At 50.3% G+C, this 19,395-nt stretch overlaps 6 protein-coding genes and 1 pseudogene across 7 annotated transcripts; 4 read left to right on the top strand and 3 right to left on the bottom strand.

Moving 5' to 3' along the window:
* Window positions 1-238: 238 nt before the first annotated feature.
* Window positions 239-1,819, bottom strand: LOC112346004 (pentatricopeptide repeat-containing protein At4g02750-like). The gene has a single exon (XM_024673910.1). The coding sequence runs from the start codon at window positions 1,817-1,819 to the stop codon at window positions 239-241; it is 1,581 nt and encodes a 526-aa protein (XP_024529678.1).
* A 25-nt stretch (window positions 1,820-1,844) lies between these two features.
* LOC9651683 lies at window positions 1,845-3,497 on the top strand (annotated as a pseudogene).
* Window positions 3,498-3,815: 318 nt separating this feature from the next.
* On the top strand, window positions 3,816-5,406 carry LOC9650940 (purple acid phosphatase 3). Its single transcript, XM_024673911.1, has 6 exons — window positions 3,816-3,884; window positions 3,953-4,156; window positions 4,284-4,440; window positions 4,716-4,855; window positions 4,950-5,078; window positions 5,134-5,406. Exons 1-6 carry the CDS (start codon window positions 3,816-3,818, stop codon window positions 5,404-5,406), a joined length of 972 nt encoding a protein of 323 aa, XP_024529679.1.
* A 114-nt stretch (window positions 5,407-5,520) lies between these two features.
* On the bottom strand, window positions 5,521-7,418 carry LOC9650941 (oxysterol-binding protein-related protein 4B). 2 transcript variants are annotated; one of them, XM_002968957.2, is made up of 5 exons: window positions 6,796-7,418; window positions 6,647-6,743; window positions 6,283-6,574; window positions 6,051-6,153; window positions 5,521-5,985 (listed from the first exon to the last, which is right to left on the bottom strand). In XM_002968957.2, the coding sequence occupies exons 1-5, from the start codon at window positions 7,291-7,293 to the stop codon at window positions 5,731-5,733; spliced, it is 1,245 nt and encodes a 414-aa protein (XP_002969003.2). In that variant the 5' UTR covers window positions 7,294-7,418; the 3' UTR covers window positions 5,521-5,730. The 2 variants fall into 2 exon arrangements, with proteins under 2 accessions (XP_002969003.2, XP_024529346.1); XM_024673578.1 differs by lacking the exons at window positions 5,521-5,985; window positions 6,051-6,153 and having other exon boundaries at window positions 6,279-6,574.
* A 410-nt stretch (window positions 7,419-7,828) lies between these two features.
* On the bottom strand, window positions 7,829-11,920 carry LOC9651684 (ubiquitin-like modifier-activating enzyme 1). Its single transcript, XM_024673574.1, has 12 exons — window positions 10,565-11,920; window positions 10,340-10,510; window positions 9,963-10,260; window positions 9,785-9,900; window positions 9,439-9,722; window positions 9,319-9,385; window positions 9,026-9,259; window positions 8,835-8,963; window positions 8,659-8,784; window positions 8,412-8,600; window positions 8,231-8,350; window positions 7,829-8,162 (listed from the first exon to the last, which is right to left on the bottom strand). The coding sequence occupies exons 1-12, from the start codon at window positions 11,888-11,890 to the stop codon at window positions 7,944-7,946; spliced, it is 3,279 nt and encodes a 1,092-aa protein (XP_024529342.1). The 5' UTR covers window positions 11,891-11,920; the 3' UTR covers window positions 7,829-7,943.
* Window positions 11,921-12,225: 305 nt separating this feature from the next.
* Window positions 12,226-17,508, top strand: LOC9651685 (ABC transporter C family member 10). The gene is made up of 13 exons (XM_024673573.1): window positions 12,226-12,348; window positions 12,408-12,590; window positions 12,651-14,514; window positions 14,571-14,891; window positions 14,942-15,028; window positions 15,085-15,678; window positions 15,740-15,904; window positions 15,949-16,243; window positions 16,298-16,512; window positions 16,583-16,888; window positions 16,945-17,008; window positions 17,064-17,303; window positions 17,359-17,508. Exons 3-13 carry the CDS (start codon window positions 13,069-13,071, stop codon window positions 17,463-17,465), a joined length of 3,840 nt encoding a protein of 1,279 aa, XP_024529341.1. The 5' UTR covers window positions 12,226-12,348; window positions 12,408-12,590; window positions 12,651-13,068; the 3' UTR covers window positions 17,466-17,508.
* LOC9650942 (calcium/calmodulin-dependent protein kinase type II subunit gamma) lies at window positions 17,455-18,946 on the top strand. Its single transcript, XM_024673579.1, has 9 exons — window positions 17,455-17,575; window positions 17,624-17,711; window positions 17,770-17,893; window positions 17,948-17,980; window positions 18,025-18,099; window positions 18,149-18,208; window positions 18,266-18,380; window positions 18,436-18,734; window positions 18,793-18,946. The coding sequence occupies exons 1-9, from the start codon at window positions 17,548-17,550 to the stop codon at window positions 18,802-18,804; spliced, it is 834 nt and encodes a 277-aa protein (XP_024529347.1). The 5' UTR covers window positions 17,455-17,547; the 3' UTR covers window positions 18,805-18,946.
* Window positions 18,947-19,395: the final 449 nt, after the last annotated feature.

The following is a 19,395-nucleotide window of genomic DNA, read 5'->3' on the forward strand; positions in this document are numbered from 1 at the left end:
CCCCCTTGCAGGGCCTCAACCTCCTCACCGTTGTGGGGGGATCCAGAAAGCTATCCATCGACTTCTGGATCATCCTTCCTTCCACGGATTCAGTTGTTAGATTAAAGTTTAAAAAATAAGAACAATTAACAGTTTAATCCTTATTTTTCAATATATATTTTATCCCATTTTTTATTCCACCACTTCATCTTCCAGCACTCATCCTGTTCATAGCGAAGCTTAGCATGATCATGTTTAATCAAGAGGGATCTTCAATTGTGCACATGTTGGAAACAAGAATATATGGCGCTCCACTCGTTGAATCAATGTCCAATGCCTCCTTCAAGAATCTGCCCTTGCGAACCAGGAGGGACTGCCAATCAATCAGTCCGGGGACATACGGCATGCTAGTCACAAGGTCAGTGGCACTATCTAGATGCCCAACACGACCCAGGAGATCAGTCATGCAGCAGAAGATTTCCTTGGTTGGATTCATGGCACGATCCATTCCCATGGAGCAAAAACATGCCCATCCCGAGCGCAAATCTCCAGCGTGACTACATCCGTGAAGAATGCTTAGAAAAGAGGTCTCATCACACTGGATTGCCTCCAAATCCATGACTTTGAGGAGCTCCAAGCTCTGCAAGTACTGGCAATTGCTTGTGTACGCGTTGAGCATTGCATTCCAAGAGATTGTATCGCGCTCAGGCATCGCGGCAAGCACAGCTCTAGCGTGGTTTAGAAGCCCCCTTCTCGCATAAGCTGACAGCATCGCGTTCCACGCTGCCACATCGCGCAGGGGCATCTTCTGGAACAAATACTTAGACTCCTCCAGATGCCCTTCCACGGCATATGCATTGATCATTAGCGTCCAAGAAACGAGATTTCTCTCCGGGATTGTATCAAAAACAAATCTTGCTTCGTCCACCTTTCGATGCAGTGCATAAGCGTCTAGAAGAGCGTTCCAAGACACTAGATCCCGCTCGCGCATTTCCAGAAACACGCTTCGTGCCTCCTCTGGATGCCCCGACTGGGCATACCCGGAGATTAGAGTGTTCCACGACACAAGGCTCCACTCGGGCATATGATCAAAAAAGTTTTTCGCTTTGTCAAGGTTATGATTTGCAATGTAGCCCGAAAGCATTGAGTTCCACGAGAACTGGTCCCTTCTCGGCATGGCATCAAACAGAGCTCTGGCTGCTTCGGTGTGTCCATGCCGGGCATTTGCCGCGATCAAGGTCGTCCATGAAATCACGTCCCTCTCCGGCATCTTGTCAAAGAGTGATTTCGCGCGAGCCAGCTGACTATTGCGAGAGTAGATTCCCAGCATGGCATTTAACGACACCACATTCCACTCGATCATAGCGTCGAAGATCTCTTGAGCCCTTCCAAGATGCCCCGCAAGGGCAAATGCCGAGAGGAGTGCGTTCCACGATATGAGATTCCTCTCCAGCATCTTGTCAAAGATGCCCTTCGCGCTCTGGATGAATCCATTCCTGGCATACGCGGAGAGCATCGCATTCCAGGCCGCGAGCGTCCATAGCGGCATAGCATCAAAGAGACGCTTGGCGCTCTCCAGATGCCCATTCTGGGCAAATGCCGAGAGCATGAGCACCCAAGAGAAGCTATCCCTGTTGCTGATCCACCCAAACACGCGGGCGGCATCGTCCACGCTCCCGCATTTTCCATACATTTGCAGCAGAAGATTCGCCACATAGGTGTCCGATCTGAGCTTGCGATGCGTCGCGAGAACCTGCGCGTGGATCTGCTTTGCCGCGGACAAGGTCCGGCACGACGAGATGCGATCGAGGCAGGCATTGCGATCGAAACTGGAGCTCATGAATGCCAGGCATGGTAAAGTTCTACTCCCATTTTCTTGGAAGCCCTAAAGACCAAGATTCTTCGATGGAGGCGAATGGAGGAGCGGTGGCGCGCGATGGCTCCGAGCTCATAGTTTTAGGATCTGGATCTTCCACGGGAGTTCCAAGCCCGGTGTGCTTGCTGCGGCCCAGCGATCCGCCGTGCGCCGTGTGCCACAAGGCCATAGCCTTGCCTCCACAGATCAACAAAAACTATAGGTGTGTTCGTTGTTCTTCTAGTTTTTTCTTTTTTTTTGGCTAGAAACATTCACTTGGTCGATCAGATGCAATCCTTCCTTGCTCATCAAATTCCTGCATGGTGATGGGGAGCTGCGATTCATCCAGATTGACGCTGGCAAGCATTTCAAGGAGCAAGTTCTTCGCTGGTATTTGCCGAACAAAGTTCCCAGGCTCGATGCTGTGAGTTCTCGCGTTCTTTTCTGATTTGCTCCTTCTCCAGTTTTTATTTCTCGTTTGCTAGATCCTTTTGACACATGAGCATGCTGATGCAATGCTAGGCCTTGACGAGATACGGGGCGTGCAACCGTATAATTCCTTGAACCGGATCAAGCCATTGTCTTGTTTCTTGTCTCAGGAAACCATGAACAGGTAACGTAAGTTTCGTCGCGAATAGTCTAACATCCTTGGCGCAGTGTAGCTGAGAAGTTCCCATACCTTGTCCAGAAAGGTGTCAAGGAGGGGCAGGAGATCCGGCGAGTGACGCAGCTGAACTACAAGATCGTCCAAACGTCCTGCGACGCGCCGTTTGATGTGGAGGGCCTCGAGTTCACTCCGCTACCAGTTAAGTTCTCTCGCGCTGCCAGTGTTCTAGCCTATGTTTCTCTCTTCTAACAGGTAATGCATGGAGAAGACTATCCCTGCCTTGGATTCCTCTTTGGACGGAAGTCCAGAGTGGCATACATCTCAGATGTATCGAGGATTCTACCCGAGACCGAGCAGCGTAAGCTAGATGATAATATTCTAGTGCTCTTTCCACTCAGATAATTTGTCTATGCTGTAGTGATCTCGCAAGAAAGTGGAGGACAAGTTGATTTGCTTTTCCTCGACACTTTGTACAAGGTATAGTTTTGATCTTTTCCTTGCCGGATCGTTTTTTAATACTTCGATCGGTACCGCAGAAGGACAAGCACAACACACACTTTTGCTTTCCTCAGGTAACTTCACAGTAGCGGTAGCAGTTTTTCTCACACAAGCTTTGGATTTGTACGCTTGCTAAGAACTCATGCATGCTCGCAGAGCCTGGAGGCAGTGAAGCGAATCCGCCCCAAGCGCGCCTTGTTTGTAGGCATGACTCACGAATTCGACCATGAGCTCGACAACGAGTTCCTCGCAAACTGGTCCAAGATGTAAGCGCGTTTTCTTCTTTGGCATTCGTTTTCTTTGCGTGATACAAGCAACCGTTTGGGGTGATGGATTTCAGCGAGGGAATAGACGTCCGCCTGGCCTACGACGGCTTGCGAATTCCAATCGATCTCTAGAAGAAAGAAAACGCCAGCGCCATCGCTCGCAGGTTACGAATTTTTCAACCAGATTCATTCGATCGTTCGCTCGCTCGTCTCCCTTTAAATTCATTCCATTCTTCCCATTCATTGTTGGAAGCATTTGCGCCAGCCAGTGAATGTGAAGCAAGATACAAGCTTGATCTGGGCCGTCCGTTCCGGCGGCCATCCGACGGCTGGTGTCAGTGGATATGCCCGCGAGGATATTCGAATCGGCATATACCTAGACACAGGCAACAGAAAATTTGGTCACTATATAACCGTGTGGGACTTCCATCTCCAATGGTGGTACGGTCGTGTACCTCATTTCCAAGTAGCCGCGGTTTGATCGCGAGGGTTCTTGTCAAGCGCGCCTTCTATCCATCGATCGATCGATCGGCTTAGCTAGGGTGTGGCCGGTGCCGCGCGCGCAGCTCAACGATCGATTGATCGCGTCACGGGCGATATTTCGAGCAAAATGGGAGCCGGCGATGACTATCGCCACGCTAGCGACGAGGAGGAGGCGCTCATTGTCTCCAAGACGAGGGTAAGTAGCGCGATAGATGCGATCGGGCATGCGGCATTCTAATGTGGGTGTGGATTTTGATTTACTAGGAGGAGCTGCGAGCTAATGATTCCAGGAGATTCTGGATCGTGGTGTCGTTGCTGCTGCTCGTCTCGGTTCTAGGTCTGGGCTTGCTTTACTCCAGGGCTGGAGGAGGGATCATCACCAGGCAAGAGGAGTTCCCCTTAAATTTCTTGGTGATCGGCGATTGGGGAAGAAATGGGTTCTACAACCAGTCTCTTGTTGCTAGTCAGGTACCGTTTTTTTTCTCCCTCTTTTGTTATTCCTTGGTTCTTCTTCCTCTTGTTCTTCTTTTCAGTTTCTAGCTTTGCAAGAGATTTGTTCTTGCAGTGTACTGATTTGTTTCTTGTGGTTTCTCAGATGGGCCGAGTTGGCGAGCTCCTCGATATCGATTTTGTTATCTCGGTCGGTGACAACTTCTATAACACCGGACTAACCGGTGTTAAGGATCCAAAGTTCACGACCTCATTCAGCAGGATTTATACTGCTCCCAGCCTACAAAAGCCGTGGTACACAAGTAAGACTTTTCCATCTCTTCTAGAACTTAGAACAAATTTTTTATGTTTCGTCTTTCCTCGGCAGTTCTTGGCAACCATGATTATATGGGAGACGCTCTGGCGCAGCTTGACCCGGCCATGACACAGCGTGATTCGCGTTGGTATTGCAGGCGAGAGTTTGAGCTGCGAAGATCACTGTGTGGAAGTCTCAACACAGGTAATCGTCAAACTTTGCTTTTCTTTGTTAAGAACACCTGACAAAAAGCTTTAAACACCTTTTGGTCGCTTGTGGCAGGAGCCTGTGAGTCCTCCGTGGACTTGTTCTTCATTGACACGACCCCCTTCATTGACGAGTATTGGATGCCAAATGCAACTCAAACATTCGATTGGCGAGGATTGGCACCACGCCAAGAACAGCTCCGCTCACAAGTCGAGGCAAGCGACGCAGCTTTCACGTAGCATAGGAACTCGTCCAGTAGCTTCTCCTCTCGATTTCTTTTCTAACTGTCTTCCGGGTTGCTTCTTCCAGCGGCTCGACAGATTGCTGGCGTCGTCTCGAGCAACCTGGAAGATCGTTGTTGGCCACCACACGATGCACAGCTTTGGACACCACGGCGACTCCGTAGAACTCCTCGACCAGATTCTACCCGTATTGGAGGTAAACAAAGTCTCCATTTCCTTGACTCTTGCTTACTCGGGACTTCCTTCTCCAGGCTCACGACGTTGACGCATACATAAATGGCCACGACCATTGTCTCGAGCACATAAAACACTCGGACAGGTACGCATATGACCTTTCCATTCCCGCGGATCATTCATGTTCGGTATGGCTTGTCTTTGCAGCAAGATCACCTTCATCACCAGTGGCGCGGGCTCCAAATCCTGGCAAGGAATCCGCCCCGCCACAGTTGCGAACGGCCTGCACTTCGCCTACGATGGCCAAGGCTTCGTCTCGGCTTCCGTGGGGCGCAGCTCGTTTCTCCTAGAGTTCTACGACGCATTCGGGAACGTGTTGCATACCACGCATCTTAGAAAGTAGAAGATCGTGTCTCTGTATGAACAAGGTGGTAAACTCGCGAGTCTTGTATACAAGGTGGGAGATGGAAGAAAACTCTTTTGTTCTTGATGAAAGCTTGGAACTCATCCCTGGCTTTTCCAGATCTTTCCGCGAGCTTGGTTTTCTGGCCTAGTTTATCCACACGAAAAGAGATAGTGAGAAAGCTCAAGCGCGAGTTTTTCCACACGAAAAGAAAGTGCTTGGCCGGCGAGAAGCTCAAGGGCGAGTTTCCACAGTTCGGCTGGCGAGAAGCTCAAGGAAGAGGAACTACGAGTGGAGCTGGAGGAACAGGGTGCTCCGGATGCTGCCACTCCCAATCGCCAGTCTCGGCGGACAGCGTGAAGAACTTTGGGCTCCACTTGATCCCCAAGGCCTGCCTCTCCTTGCGGAGCGCTCGCTGCGATTCCTCCACGCAAAGCTTGGCCGCCCGGGCCTTGTCCACTTCTCTCGTCAAGATCCCCTCGGACACACCGCTCCACACGAGCGTCGACTCCATGGGTGATATTGCCTGTGGCCAACTTTGCGTTAGAGCAAGCTATGGCTAGAGGAAGAAGAAGAGGAAGAGTTTCTTACGTTGAGGTTCTTCACTTGTGGAGGCCGGAGCTTCCCGACCACCGCCCTCGCATCGTACAGTGTGCTCGTCGTGCCACTGGAGCTCTCCTTGAGATAAACAAACCTGGAATTCACGAGAGGACGGATAGCGTGAGAAAGAATCGAGGAAAGAAAAGAAGAATGGAATTCGCGAGAGGAAGAACAGCTTGAGTAAGAACAAAGAAGAGAAGAATGCGAGTGATTTTCTACTCACTGGTCCCAATTGCCATGGATTTCGTAGAGCGTGTTCCCGGTGTTGGTGTCCCAGACCTTGCCACCGATCCTCCTGCTCGAGCCGTGTAATCCAAAGAATCCCTTGTTCTTGTACACGATCGTGGCCTTGAGCCCCGTCTCGGCGCAGCTCACCGTGGTAGAGCCGCTCCAATCCGTGCCGGGCACGGGCAAGAACCGGAACCCCAGCTTGGGCGAGGTCATCTCGTAGGATTCGCCGTGCCGCTCGAGCTTGAGGAGCCTGCGGCCGTGGATCGTGATATCGACGCCGCTGCCTGGAAGATCGAGCAAGAAAATGCATAAAAAATCCGGGATCCAAATCGCGCAAAGAGAGATCACGATCGCACCATAGAACCTGGGAGACGCGTGGTGCCAGAATCGGAGCTGGAATCCCTTTTTCTCGTTCGTGGCATAGAGCGCGCTCACGGGCGGATGGTGAGAGACCTAAAAAAATGGACGAAGCATATTAGAGGATATTCGCGCTTCTTCTTCTCACCTGTTCTAGGAGGACATTGAGATCGCCCACCGAGGCGTGGTGTGTCTCGCCCAGGATGGGGTTGTATGGCGCCTTGCCAAAGTGGGGCTGGCGAGTGGCGGAGATGTGCCATCGCAGGGCGTGGAGGAAGCGATCCATGGGCGTGGCGGCGTCGGCGCATTGGGAGAGGATGTCCTGGGTGAAGCAGTAGACCATCTCGCCGTAGAGCTGGAGCTGCGACTTGGGGAAATTGAGGTGGACGGGCACCTGGAAGCGCGAGAGGTCGGCGCCCATGCCCTTGAACAGATCCAGGTAGCGCCCGATCCCGCCAATCCTCGACGTCGCCGACTTGGCATCGTCCCCGCCGGGCGACGAATCCGACGCCTCCAGCTGCAGTGGCGGCGTGAGAACCGGCATTCTCGGGCGTGGGCGATCTTCGGCGGCAGGGGCTGGATCGTGATCGGTGGCTTGCTGGAAGAATCCCAGGAGGCCCATGCTACTGCACAGCTCCAGCGACATTCGTGCGCGGGATGGGATAACGTTTCCGCGCACGAGCTATAGAGCTTGCAGAGGAAGAAAGATCGATTTCAAACGATCAATCGCGGGCGAGAGAGAGGAAGAGAAGCGATACCGGGATAGCTGGAATTCTGTGGGAATTTATCCTCAGGGCGACCCAGAGGTCCAAGAGACCTGATATAAAAACAGGGAGAGAGAGAAAGAGAGAGAGACAAACAAAGGAAGGCGACAATAGGGCCAATTTGCGGTCACAAGCAAAGAAGAGAACCCTCGATCGCGATCAATTTGATCACGGTGTTCCTGGCGATGCCAATCAAGTGGCTATCCAAGTTACCACGTTACTGCCAGCGTGGCTGTCCAGCGCGGAATTCCGGCGCTACGTGGCGCGAGCTGCGCCCGTCACAAGTGGCACTTTTAGGGCTCTTTTGGCGCTTTCTTCTTCCTCTTTCTGCGCTTTCTTCTTTTACATGGAGCTCGCATGAACAGATCCCTCTGCTTGATCGTATTGGGTTTTTTGGTGGGCATGTGAGCGCTGCGATTGCGAGAATTTTTTCCTCTGATCGATCGATCTGGGCGATTGCGATCGGATGTTTATTCTAGAGAGTCACGAAGAACAGGGGCTGTACAGTGTTTTTCTAGAGGCGTAGCGCTAGCTATCGCACTTTGACTATAACGTCAGGCACCTCGACATCGTTCCCGTCGGCGTCGGTACAAGAGACTGAGAAGACGAGCTTGGTTTCCGTGGGTGGCACGGCCACCTTGCCAACGCTTGTCACCAGATCCAAGAGCGTCACTGGAAACCTGTCCTGGAGCTTCTTCCGCGGCAGAAACTCCGCATAGAGCAGGCTTTTGCCGTAAGAAACCATTGTGATCTGGAAACGCACGAAAGAGAAGACAAACGTGAGACGAGAGCGGGCGGCAGGGAACAGTGGTGGCTTACTTCGAGGCCCTGCTGTTGCTTGAAGTTGAGCAGGAAGCTTTCCAGGGGCATCCCCACGCAATCCATCTCGAACTTGTCCCACAGTGTCCAGTTGAGTAGGCCACCTTGCGATCGTGCAACCTGGAAACGTAAGCAAAGGCGTGAGCACGCAAGTTGGCTAGCTAGGAAATGCGTAGCGTACCGTATGCTCGAATGCTTTCATAGGTTGAGCGAAGCAAAAGAGTGGAACTGCCAAGTTGAAGTAGGAGTGCCTATAGTCACTCAGCGGCTTTTGCAGCAAGAGCTTGTAGAGCTCGAGACAGATCAAACCACCCACAACTGATGTGGACGTGATTATTGCAGGGATAATGCCGCCCCCTATCAATCTCGCCTGCAAAAAAAAGTATACTTTTCTGATGAACAAGGAAGAAAAATGTACGAAAGCCAACCTGTAACTTGGTACTTAACGGGATACCGTAGTTGTGTGCTCTTAGATTTGCAGCAGCTGCGATGAAATCGGCATGGAAGTTGTGTTCGTCATCTTTCTCAAACTCTAACGGTGTGAGGCGATAGCCCTGTAGAGAAAACAAGTGAGTGTCAGACGCAAAAGAGAAGTTTTGATTACCACAAGACTAGGAGGCGTTGGGAGCTCTTGAAGGATGGCTTCGCAAGCAGCGGTAGCATCACTGTCATCTTGACCCCTGCGTTGAGGATTCCGAACCTCACTGTCACTAACAGCAATTTTGATTCCTTCCTAATAGTTTCAAGTGTAAATGTGAATACACAAGAAAGAGCAGGAGATTAAGCGAGGTTTACCTTGGGCTGGAAGTGCGGAACAGCAACTCTTTGTACGATATCCACAAAGAGCGAATGATCACGGCAACCCTTCAGGCCATATACTGTGGCCTGTAGATTCGCGGCCGCGATAATAAAATCCATGTGCAGGGGTTCCGAAGGATGGAAAGCCAAGGGCGTTGGGATTCGCTTCGTGCCGCTCCAAAAAGGAGTGCCCGCTGAAGTTGTCATTCCAGCCGGAAAGTTATACAGCAGCTGCATGCAAAGTCTCCAAGTTAAAAGGAAAGAAAAATAAAGAAGTTTACAGACAATACCTGCTTGATATTGTTGGTGAAAAGCTCTTCAAACTGAAGACGAGCCCATTGCACACAAGCATCAAAGCTGCAAACAAACATGTCAATTCATGGCGCACGAGGAACTCGGAAAGCGAGTACCTCAATGGTCTTTGTAGCACGAGAGCGTCCCTCAGAGTTTCGAGGATGGGCAGCCTCGTCGATGCAGGTGATTTCCGCATAGAGTCCTGAAAATCTCTCTTTGAAAGGTAAGAGTTCACATCCACCGGCCGCTGTTTGAACAGCGCTTCAAAAGTTTCCACGGCCCACTTAAGCGTATGCTCAGGTGCATACGGGAAGTTTTTCAAGGTACAGATTGGGAACTCTCTGTGCTCTGGTGGATCTCGAGTGGACGCATACATCTCCGACTGGAAAGGCACAAAGACCTGCGCATAACAGTGTCTGTAAAATAACAATAGGCCTTAAGCTGTTTGTTCGACTGTATTACCTGAACGCTACCTTTGGCTCCATGCTTTCCCCCGTCAATCAGAGGCCTTCTATAGTTTACGCAACGCATGTCAATGTACAGCCTCGACGTAGAATTGTCCACAGCAGATATCACTCCTGCATGACACCGACTTTTCACGTCAGTAGAAACGATAAACCAAAGTATATAACTAGCTCACCAGTCATCGACTCAAAGAACGAAGTGTCAAAAAGGCTCTCTGATGAAGCATCAAACTTTTCTTGTAGTGCGTGAATCTGAGCAGCAGGATTTATCCTTCGTAAAGCTCTTGCTGCTGTCGGAGTTTTGGGTCTGTCTAAGTCGTCTATATGGTACAAAGCTTGGTCTACTAGATTTGCCTTGGACACAGAATCCATGTCCGTCATAACAATGCGCCCACTAGTTCCACAACCCACACCCATCAAAACAAGATTTTTCAAAACCTCGGAGCCTATTCCTCCAGCTCCCACAACCAGCCACTGAAACAGAAAAAACAAAAAACACAAGGACAAAGCATGTCAGCCAAATGCAAAGGACAAAACAGTCTATACAGCAAACCTGCGAAGAGCTAAGCTTTTGCTGAAACTCTCGGCCAAAGAGCGCCGCCTGGGAATCATACCGTGATCCCAGCGGGGTGCGTTCTTCCAAAGACGAAGACTTAAGCGGCAAACACTCCGTTGCATCAAAGTAAAACCACTGATGCACTGGCATAAAAACCTTGGACAAAGCCTGCAAAAAGGAACCGAAATCAGCAACCAACTTTGTCGGAAACTGGAACCAAACCTTGATGGCTTCCTGTGCAGCTATGCCTCCAGTGATGGCCACGATGGGACAAATCTCCACAGAACCTCCCTGTGCTACCAGCTTCACTAGTTCCTCGTCCAGCCCGGAGGTCCCATCTCTTCTTCCTGCACCTGAATCCGATGAGCAAGCTTCCTCGTTCGCGCTACTAGAGCTGTCGGCATCTCTCTTTCCCGTGGCCGAGGAGGAAGTCACACCAGACTTGGAACGATCCAAGTCGGGAGTTTTGCACGACAAATCTCCATTCTCTTGCAGCGAGCCGCCGGGGGAAGCCCGAAGCCACATTTCTCTAGCCAGCTTCACCACCTCCTCGGCATCAGCATCCTCGAGAGTTGAGCCAGCTCCCGTAGAAGACAACCCGTGCTGCCTCTCGTACTCGTCCGCGGCTTGGAACGCAATGTGGAGGCATGGTGTCCGGCCTGCCTTTGCCGGATCGCTGATGCAAAACTCCGGCGAGTTGATGGACTTGTCCATGGGAAGAAAGCTCATCTTCTTCACAGGCCTCTTCTTGTGGAAGTATCCCCCGGACACATACCTGTTGAATCCCCGAGTATCCTCCGGGATGGTGAAAGAGCAAGAGCCTGTGACCGTGACTGGATACGAAACCCTGTGGTTGAGCTCCTCCATCCCAGAGATCCCACTAAAAACCACCTCGTCCCCGTCTTCCAGGCCGTGCCTTTGCTCCTCCACCACTGTGACAGTCGCTGGAGAGTCCTGCGTAATGCCCTCGACCAGCACGGGCGAAACAGGCTCGCCGGTCTCGTCCAGCACGGAGAAACACTCTCCCAGGTCCACGAAGACGAAGGAGAAGACCCCCCGAGAGATGGCGGCGACGAGCATCACCCCGGCCTCTCGGCACATCCGGTTGACGTGAGCGATGTAGGGGAGAGTCCCCATGGTGACGACAAGGAGCTGGAAGTCCTTGAGCGAGCTCTCCAGCGCGGCCTCGGAGATGGCTATGGCGTCCACGCAGGGGCTGAGCTCTCGCAGAGTCCTGGCCGTGGCCACTGCCCTGTTCGACCCGACATCGCCCTCTTTGAGCAGCATCTGGCATCCCAAATCCTCCACGCACACCGTGCCTTCGTCCACCAATCCCACGCTGGCGACGCCCGAGAGCGCCAGGTTCTTGGCGACCTCGGCGCCCATGCCGCGGCAGCCCAGCACCAAAACTCTGCTGCTCGACAGCCACTCCACGGCCTTCCTGCCAATGCTGTGCATCAATCGCGAGTAGAGTACCTCGTCCATGGTGTCCGACACCGTCGACGCCGGGCGGCCGACCCCGACGCGATCCAATTCCATGGTCACCATCGCCGTGCTCTCCTCCAAACCCTAAATCCTCCTCTGCCCTAAATCAGTTACCTTTAAGAGCTTTTAACCATAAACCTCTAGTTTTAAGTCTTGGTAATTAAAATATCCGTTATATTAATATTATTGTTATTATTAAATATCCTAGTTTTTAGTTTCTAGCTATATTATTATTTATTTTTATTTTTATTTTTATAATAAGAATTTTTTTTTTTTTGCCTTTTTATGTGTTTAACCTCATTTTAATTTTCCGAAGTTTCTGCGTTTTTAGTGTTTAAATTTTTGTGAACCTCTTCTAAATTTAAGCCTCTTATTTGCGTGTTAAAATCTTTCCTGCTTTCTCTCTTCGAAGAATGCTGCTCCGGCGATGGCGCTTGCTCGTCGCTGTGGCAACTCTCGCGATTGGAATGGTGATATGGACCTCGACACTGTCTCCAAAGAGGCCACTCGTCATGCTCAAGGTGAGATAGCTCCGCCTTGTTTGATCGATCGATTGATCCCAGCTTTGGTCGTATCATAGAGCATCAAGATCAACTACTGGAATGTTTCCATGGGCCACGACTCGCGAGGGCTGCCAACCAGCCTCCTCACCTCCAAATCCACAGTGGTGCTCAAGATCACAAATGGCGACGATTTCTGGGGCTACAGCATCAAAGGCCTCATGACAATGAACATCTTTCTCCGCAAGATCTCCTCCACAACCGTAAGAATCTCTCCAAAAGTCCCGCAAACTTTTTGATTCTCTCTCTCTCTCTCGCTCCAGATCGGTCAATTCTACGAGCCGCGCAAGACCACCACCGAGGTGACCGTGGAGCTGCGATCGAGCTCCACCCCACTCTATGGAGCGTCGCCCAGCGTCGCTTACGGCGATGGCGATGAATTCTACATCTTCTTCGAGGCGGCATTGCAAACCGAGGCTGGATTCTTGCCCTTCATGTACAAGTACACATTCACGGACACTGTCACTTGTACGCTCACTGGCACAAGCGCTGGCCCTAATCGCAACCTCGCCATCGTCGCCACTGGCCATTCGTGCCCACGCCTGGACGAATAGAAGAGAGTTTTACCTTCTAGCAAGAGCTTGTCTGTCCTGCCAAATATTATAGGGCTTTGTGGCAGCGCGAATCGATCGCGATCGATAGGTTTGCTTGATTGATGCGAGCATTGGATCGGGAGCGAGCATGGAGTCGAGCGATCTCCGCCAGCGCCTCCTTCCAGGCGATGAGGTACGGCGCAAGAATCTCAATCACAGCGCAGGGGAATCGATCACGCCGTACGCCTCGGCCGGATTGGCGAGCCGGGCTTTCTTCCTGTGGCTCAATCCCGTGCTGGCGCTGGGCTACAAGGCGCCGCTGGAGCCGGCCGACATTCCAGCGCTCGCGCCGGAGGATGGATCGCGGGAGGCGTGCAGTCAGCTCGCCAGGGCGTGGGATTTCGAGCGGCGGCAGCGAGGGATCGACGGCGCGTCGCTCTCCAGCGCGCTTGCGCGGTGCTACTGGAAGGAGATGGCGGCGGCCGGGGTCTTCGCCTTTCTCAAGTCGGTGACGCTCTCGGTCGGGCCGCTGGTTCTCAACTCCTTCATCGCTTTCGCCAATGGGAGAGTCCTCTTCAAAGGCGAAGGCTACGCCCTGGTGGCGGCCTTGTTCCTCGCCAAGATGGTCGAGTCCATCTCCCAGCGGCACTGGTACTTTGCGAGCCGGCGAGTGGGGATGCGAGCTCGCGCCGCGCTGATTGGAGCCATCTACGAGAAGGAGCTCAAGCTGTCCAACTTGGGAAGACAGTCCCACGCCGCTGGAGAGATCGTCAACTACATGGCGGTGGACGCCTACCGCGTCGGCGAGTTCCCTTACTGGTTCCATATGGCCTGGACGGTTCCACTCCAGATCTTCATCGCCATGGGGATCATCTACTTCTCAGTGGGACTGGCTACGTTCGCGGGGCTGGCAGTCATCTTTCTTACGATGTTCTTGAACGGGCCGGTGGTGAGGATGCAGCAGAAGTGCCAGGCCATGCTCATGGCTGCGCAAGACGAGCGGCTGCGAGCAACGTCGGAGGCTCTCAGGAACATGAAGATTCTCAAGCTGCAAGCTTGGGAGGACAAGTTCATGGCCGCGATCCAGAACCTCCGAGACGCTGAGTTCCAGTGGATACGAGGAGTGCAGTACCGGAGGACTCTAAACTCCATATTCTTCTGGGTGTCGCCGATCCTGGTCACGACTTCCACCTTCGTGGCGGCGTACTTCCTCGGGATTCCTCTGTCTGCCAGCAATGTGTTCACGGCTCTCGCGACGCTGCGGATCATCCAGGAGAGCATACGCCTCGTTCCGGACGTGATCTCCGCCTTTGTCAACGTGAGGGTGTCACTAGCTCGCATTTCTCGCTTTCTTGGCGAGGACGAGCTGGACCCCAGCATAGTCTCCAGATCGTCCTCCCGTGACAACGAGGTTGCAGTTCGCATTGAATACGCGGATTTCGACTGGGACAGTGATGAGCTTATTCCCACTCTCAAGGACATTACCTTGACTGTCAAGCGTGGAGAGAAGCTGGCGGTTTGCGGAGAAGTTGGATCCGGGAAGTCTACTCTTTTGCATGCAATTCTTGGGGAACTTCCCAAGCTTCGTGGAACGGTACATATGCTCGCATTGTTCTTCCAGCTCTTCATTTATTTCTTTTTGCCTTTCAGATTCACGTGTCTGGAAGTGTTGCTTATGTCTCTCAGTCAGCGTGGATCCAGAGCGGAACGATTCGAGACAATATACTCTTTGGTCTTCCACTTGAAAACGACCGGTATATCATGACGCTCAGAGCTTGCGCTCTAGATAAGGATCTCGAAAACTTACAGTTTGGGGACCTCACGGAGATTGGCGAGAGGGGCTTGAACGTGAGCGGAGGCCAAAAGCAACGGATACAGCTTGCTCGCGCTATTTACCAGGATGCGGATGTTTACCTCTTGGACGATCCCTTCAGTGCAGTGGACGCTCAGACAGGAGCTCTACTTCTTAAGGTGATTTGGATCGTGCTGCTCCAACTGTATCTTTTAATATATTTGTGCAGAACTGCATATTAGGGGCTTTGTCGGCAAAGACAATCATCCTTGTCACCCACCAAGTCGACTTTCTGCCAATATTTGATTCCATTTTGGTACGATTTTGTTCTTGATATATTATTCCTGCTCGTTTTCTCATCTCTCTCTGCAGCTGCTGCACGACGGCGAGATACACAGCTTCGGAAAGTATGAAGATTTATTAAAAGAAAGCGAGCTCTTCCAAGACCTTGTTGGTGCCCACAAGGATGTCATGGGAACTCGAGCCCAGGGGCCCGAGAAACGGGTGCTGGACAGAAGGCTGAGCAGCAAAAATTCTCAAAAGAGGAAACACGACCAAGAACAAGTGGCAGACAGAATAAAAGGCGACCAACTGATCAAACTGGAAGAAGTTGAGCGTGGAGACACTGGAATGAGGCCGTTTATCTATTATCTCGGCCAGGCCAACGGGTTTTTGTACATCGGGTTGGCGGTGCTAGTTTATCTCGTCTTCACTGGGGGGCAGCTTTCGTCAAACTGGTGGATGGCATCACATGTTGGAAATCCAAACGTCTCAGCTGGTCGATTGGTCGGAATATATGCAGCCATTGGACTCAGCACAGTGCCGTTTGTCAACCTGAGATCTCTTTTGACTGTCACCATGGGACTAGAGGCTTCAAAATCCTTCTTCTCGGAGCTCACAGCCTCCCTGTTTCGCGCTCCAATGTCGTTCTTCGATAGCACTCCAACGGGGCGAATACTCAGCCGGGTATGGTTGATTGTTTTTGTCGTCGTCAATTGTTCTCACACCTTTTTTGTTGTATTGGCAGCTATCTGTGGATTTGAGTATTCTCGATGTCGACATTCCTTTCAGCATGCAGATTGCTATGTCTGCAACTCTAAATGCCTATAGCAGCCTGGCGGTCACAGCAGCGGTCACTTGGCAGATTTTGATCGTGGTCATCCCCGTAATATATATCAGCAGGAGACTCCAGGTAACAAACTATTCCATTGTTTCTTGTATTTACTCTAGATGCAGCTCTACTACTTGGCTTCGGCTAGAGACTTGATGAGAATTCACGGTACAACGAAATCGCCACTAGCCAGCTACTTGCAAGAGACTATCGCAGGTGCTTCGACGATACGATCTTATTGTAAGGAAAAGCTTTTTATGGAGAAGATGCTACAACTTGTCGATGACAATTCAGGACCTGCATTCTATAGCAACGCAGCCAATGAATGGCTGATCCAGCGCCTAGAGACACTCTGGTCATTAATCGTGTGCTGCTCGGCTCTTGTAATGGTGATACTTCCCTCTGGTCAAATTTCAGCAGGTATAGTTTTGCCATTTCTGGAGGACTACCTGCTAATAGCAATTTTTGTAACAGGATTTGCTGGTCTGGCGATTTCATATGGTCTGTCCTTGAACGTTGCACAGGTGATAAGTGTGCAAAATCAGTGTAATCTGGCCAATTTTATCGTATCTGTGGAGCGTATCAAGCAGTACCTGCATCTTCCACGTGAAGAACCTCAGACAAACATTCTAAATGAGCCTCCTGCGAGCTGGCCAGACTGCGGTAAAATTGAGCTTCAAAATCTTCAGGTAGAACAAAAGAAAAGCATCCGACTATTCCGTATTGATGAACGTTTTTTTTTCTTTTCATTATCTGCAGATTAGATATGTGCCAGGATCTCCACTAGTTCTAAAAGGGATTTCCTGCACATTTGAGGGTGGTCAAAGGATCGGCATTGTCGGGCGAACAGGGAGTGGCAAAACCACTCTAATCAGCGCTTTGTTTCGTCTAGTTGAACCAGCAGGAGGGACAATAGTTATCGATGGTGTTGACATAACCAAAGTTCCACTTAAAGTTCTTCGTTCCAGGCTCAGTATAATCCCTCAAGAGCCAACATTATTTCGTGGTACAGTCCGTTTTAATGTGGATCCATTGGAGGAGCATCCGGACACCTTGATTTGGGAGGTAAAATAATTCCGTATGGTTCTTTATCCTCCTCTAAATCATTATTTGTCACGTAGGTGCTTGAAAAATGCCACCTTCGCGAGAGCATAAAAGAGAAGCCAGGAAAGCTCAGCTCATTGGGTAAGCTCTGATCAAACTCTCAATTTCGTTATGGAAATGACGTTCATCTTTGCAGTTGGAGACGATGGTGAAAACTGGAGCGTCGGGCAGCGCCAATTGTTCTGTTTAGCTCGAGCGCTACTTAAAAAGAGCCGCATCCTTGTCTTGGATGAAGCGACAGCTTCCATTGACAACGCTACCGATGCCATCCTTCAAAAACTTCTAAGAGAGGAGTTTTCGGATTGCACCGTCATAACTGTAGCTCACAGGATTCCCACGGTCATTGACAGTGACATGGTCTTGGCTCTGAGAGATGGTAAGCTTGTGAACCTTGTTTGTTTTCCAGCCAACCTTGCTCCTTTGGTTGGCAGGTATTGTAGCTGAGTTCGACGTGCCGGAGAAGCTCCTGAATGATCGAACCTCGCTCTTTGCAAAGCTTGTGGCCGAGTACTGGTCTAGCGCTCAGCAAAATCACTGAGGTTGATCAATTATGAGAATAAGATGCACTGTTACTAGGGGTACATATTTTGCACTTGGGGTTTTCTGTTCTTCAGCTCGAAATGCCGCTCAAGTACGTTTCTGTGATAGGTGAGGAAATGCCCATATCTTCTCTTTTCCAACTAAGGCCTTTCACAGGCACTGGCGCCTCCCTAGAATGCCAAGAAATTGCTCGGCAGTTTAGACTACAGCACGTTTGCTCGAAGGATCTCATCGATTCTGCGGGGTCTGTTCTAGAATCATCGTTTACAATTTCAACATTTGTAGCTCTTGTGCCTTTCCAGGACAACTGCAGCTGAATCAAAAGTCGATTTTCTTGCAAATGCGATGAACAAGAGCAGGTCAAAAAACTTTGTGATTGAGGACTTCCCCGCTACTCTCCAAGATTACCTCGTGTTTGAGCAAAAGGTTCGCAAAGCATGTTTTTATCATCTTTTTCGTTTCTCACTTCTTTGCTAACAGACTGGATTGATTCCCGAATTCGTGCTCTGCTTGGTAAGTTCTCTAGTAGTACGTGCTTTAGTAATCAGCTTTTACAGGAGGTTCCAGGGCAGCAAAATGGTTGTGAACCAACGCTTCTGCAGCATTACGAGAGTAACGGACTGCTCAGAAAAGTATTCATTTTCTTTGGCTTTTTCATAGATCTTACTATGTTTGTTCTAGATCAATCCCTCAAATTTCCATGCGGAGTTAAAAAAGGTTATGTTCGCTACATTTCTTCAGGTTCGTTTACTCTGTCATATTCTAACAAAGGTGCTGACCTTTCGTATTCGTGTGTAGAATGAGCTCCTTGAGCTCTCCGAGGAGCTATTGCGAGCCATTGACGGCGGGGACTATGGAACGTACGAGAAACTTTGTGACACTGAATTGACAGCATTCGAACCAGAAGCACAAGGCATGGTTTTTGTTAAATCTTTCTTCTTGCTCGCGGACTAAGTAGATCCAAACAGGGCAATTGGTGGAGGGACTCCCATTCCACAAGTTCTACTTCGACATGAGACAATCAGGGAACTCTTTGCAAAGAGTCTCCACGATTGCGGCTCCCAAAGTTCTGCTCCTGTCGGGCGACGCTGCTCTCGTGACGTACACGAGGCTCATGCAAGCCATTGGCACACCACTGGCTGGGTATGTGGATGCATACAACGAGACTCGCCTGTGGAAGCTGAGCAAAACCAAGGCAGATGAATGGGCATGGAAGCATATACATTTCCACCGCTCAAGGTGTCCTACAAATGCAGAGTTTTACAAGGTTAGCATGCAGCAAACACTGCTTTAGTTCTCATCTCTCAACGCTACTCGTCGCCCAGGTCAATCGCTAAACTCGCCGTTCCAATCAAAAAGCTTAAATGGTAAGGTATCCTTTTTTGAAATTGCTTAGAGTGATTTCAAAGAGACTTTAAAATTAAACATTAAGAGCTTAAAGCTCTAAATAATGCAGGATGCAAAAGATTCCGCTCACAATCTCCCCGTCGCAAGAATGAAAAACATGCAAACATTTCAGATTATAGCAGCCAGGGCTACTCAAGAAGCCCTATAGAATTTTTTTGTTTTTCTTAGCATGATTTAGTATTTGGAAGTGATGACTATATTGGATGGTCCTAATGATGGAAGTGGTTGTAATTCTTAGGATACTACTCTATCCATCACAAATAGCATCAATACAGTAATCACTTCGAAGCTTTTAAAAATAGAATCTACATATTTTGTCTTGGTAATGGGAGATTTCACTTCCTGAACATAGTCGCTTCTATATATCAGGTGAAGCAAGATCTAACGTCCACATCTTGATTGGTTTCATTTGCTGTTAAATCCATCCATTTTTTGAAAAAAAAATCCACAAGTACGAATGGATACTGATGGGAAGATTCTGGGCAAGTATGGCGATCCGGCGCCAGGAATCGCCTAAAATC

This window comes from Selaginella moellendorffii, unplaced genomic scaffold, assembly GCF_000143415.4.
Source record: "Selaginella moellendorffii unplaced genomic scaffold, v1.0 SELMOscaffold_11, whole genome shotgun sequence".
Lineage (NCBI taxonomy): Eukaryota > Viridiplantae > Streptophyta > Lycopodiopsida > Selaginellales > Selaginellaceae > Selaginella > Selaginella moellendorffii.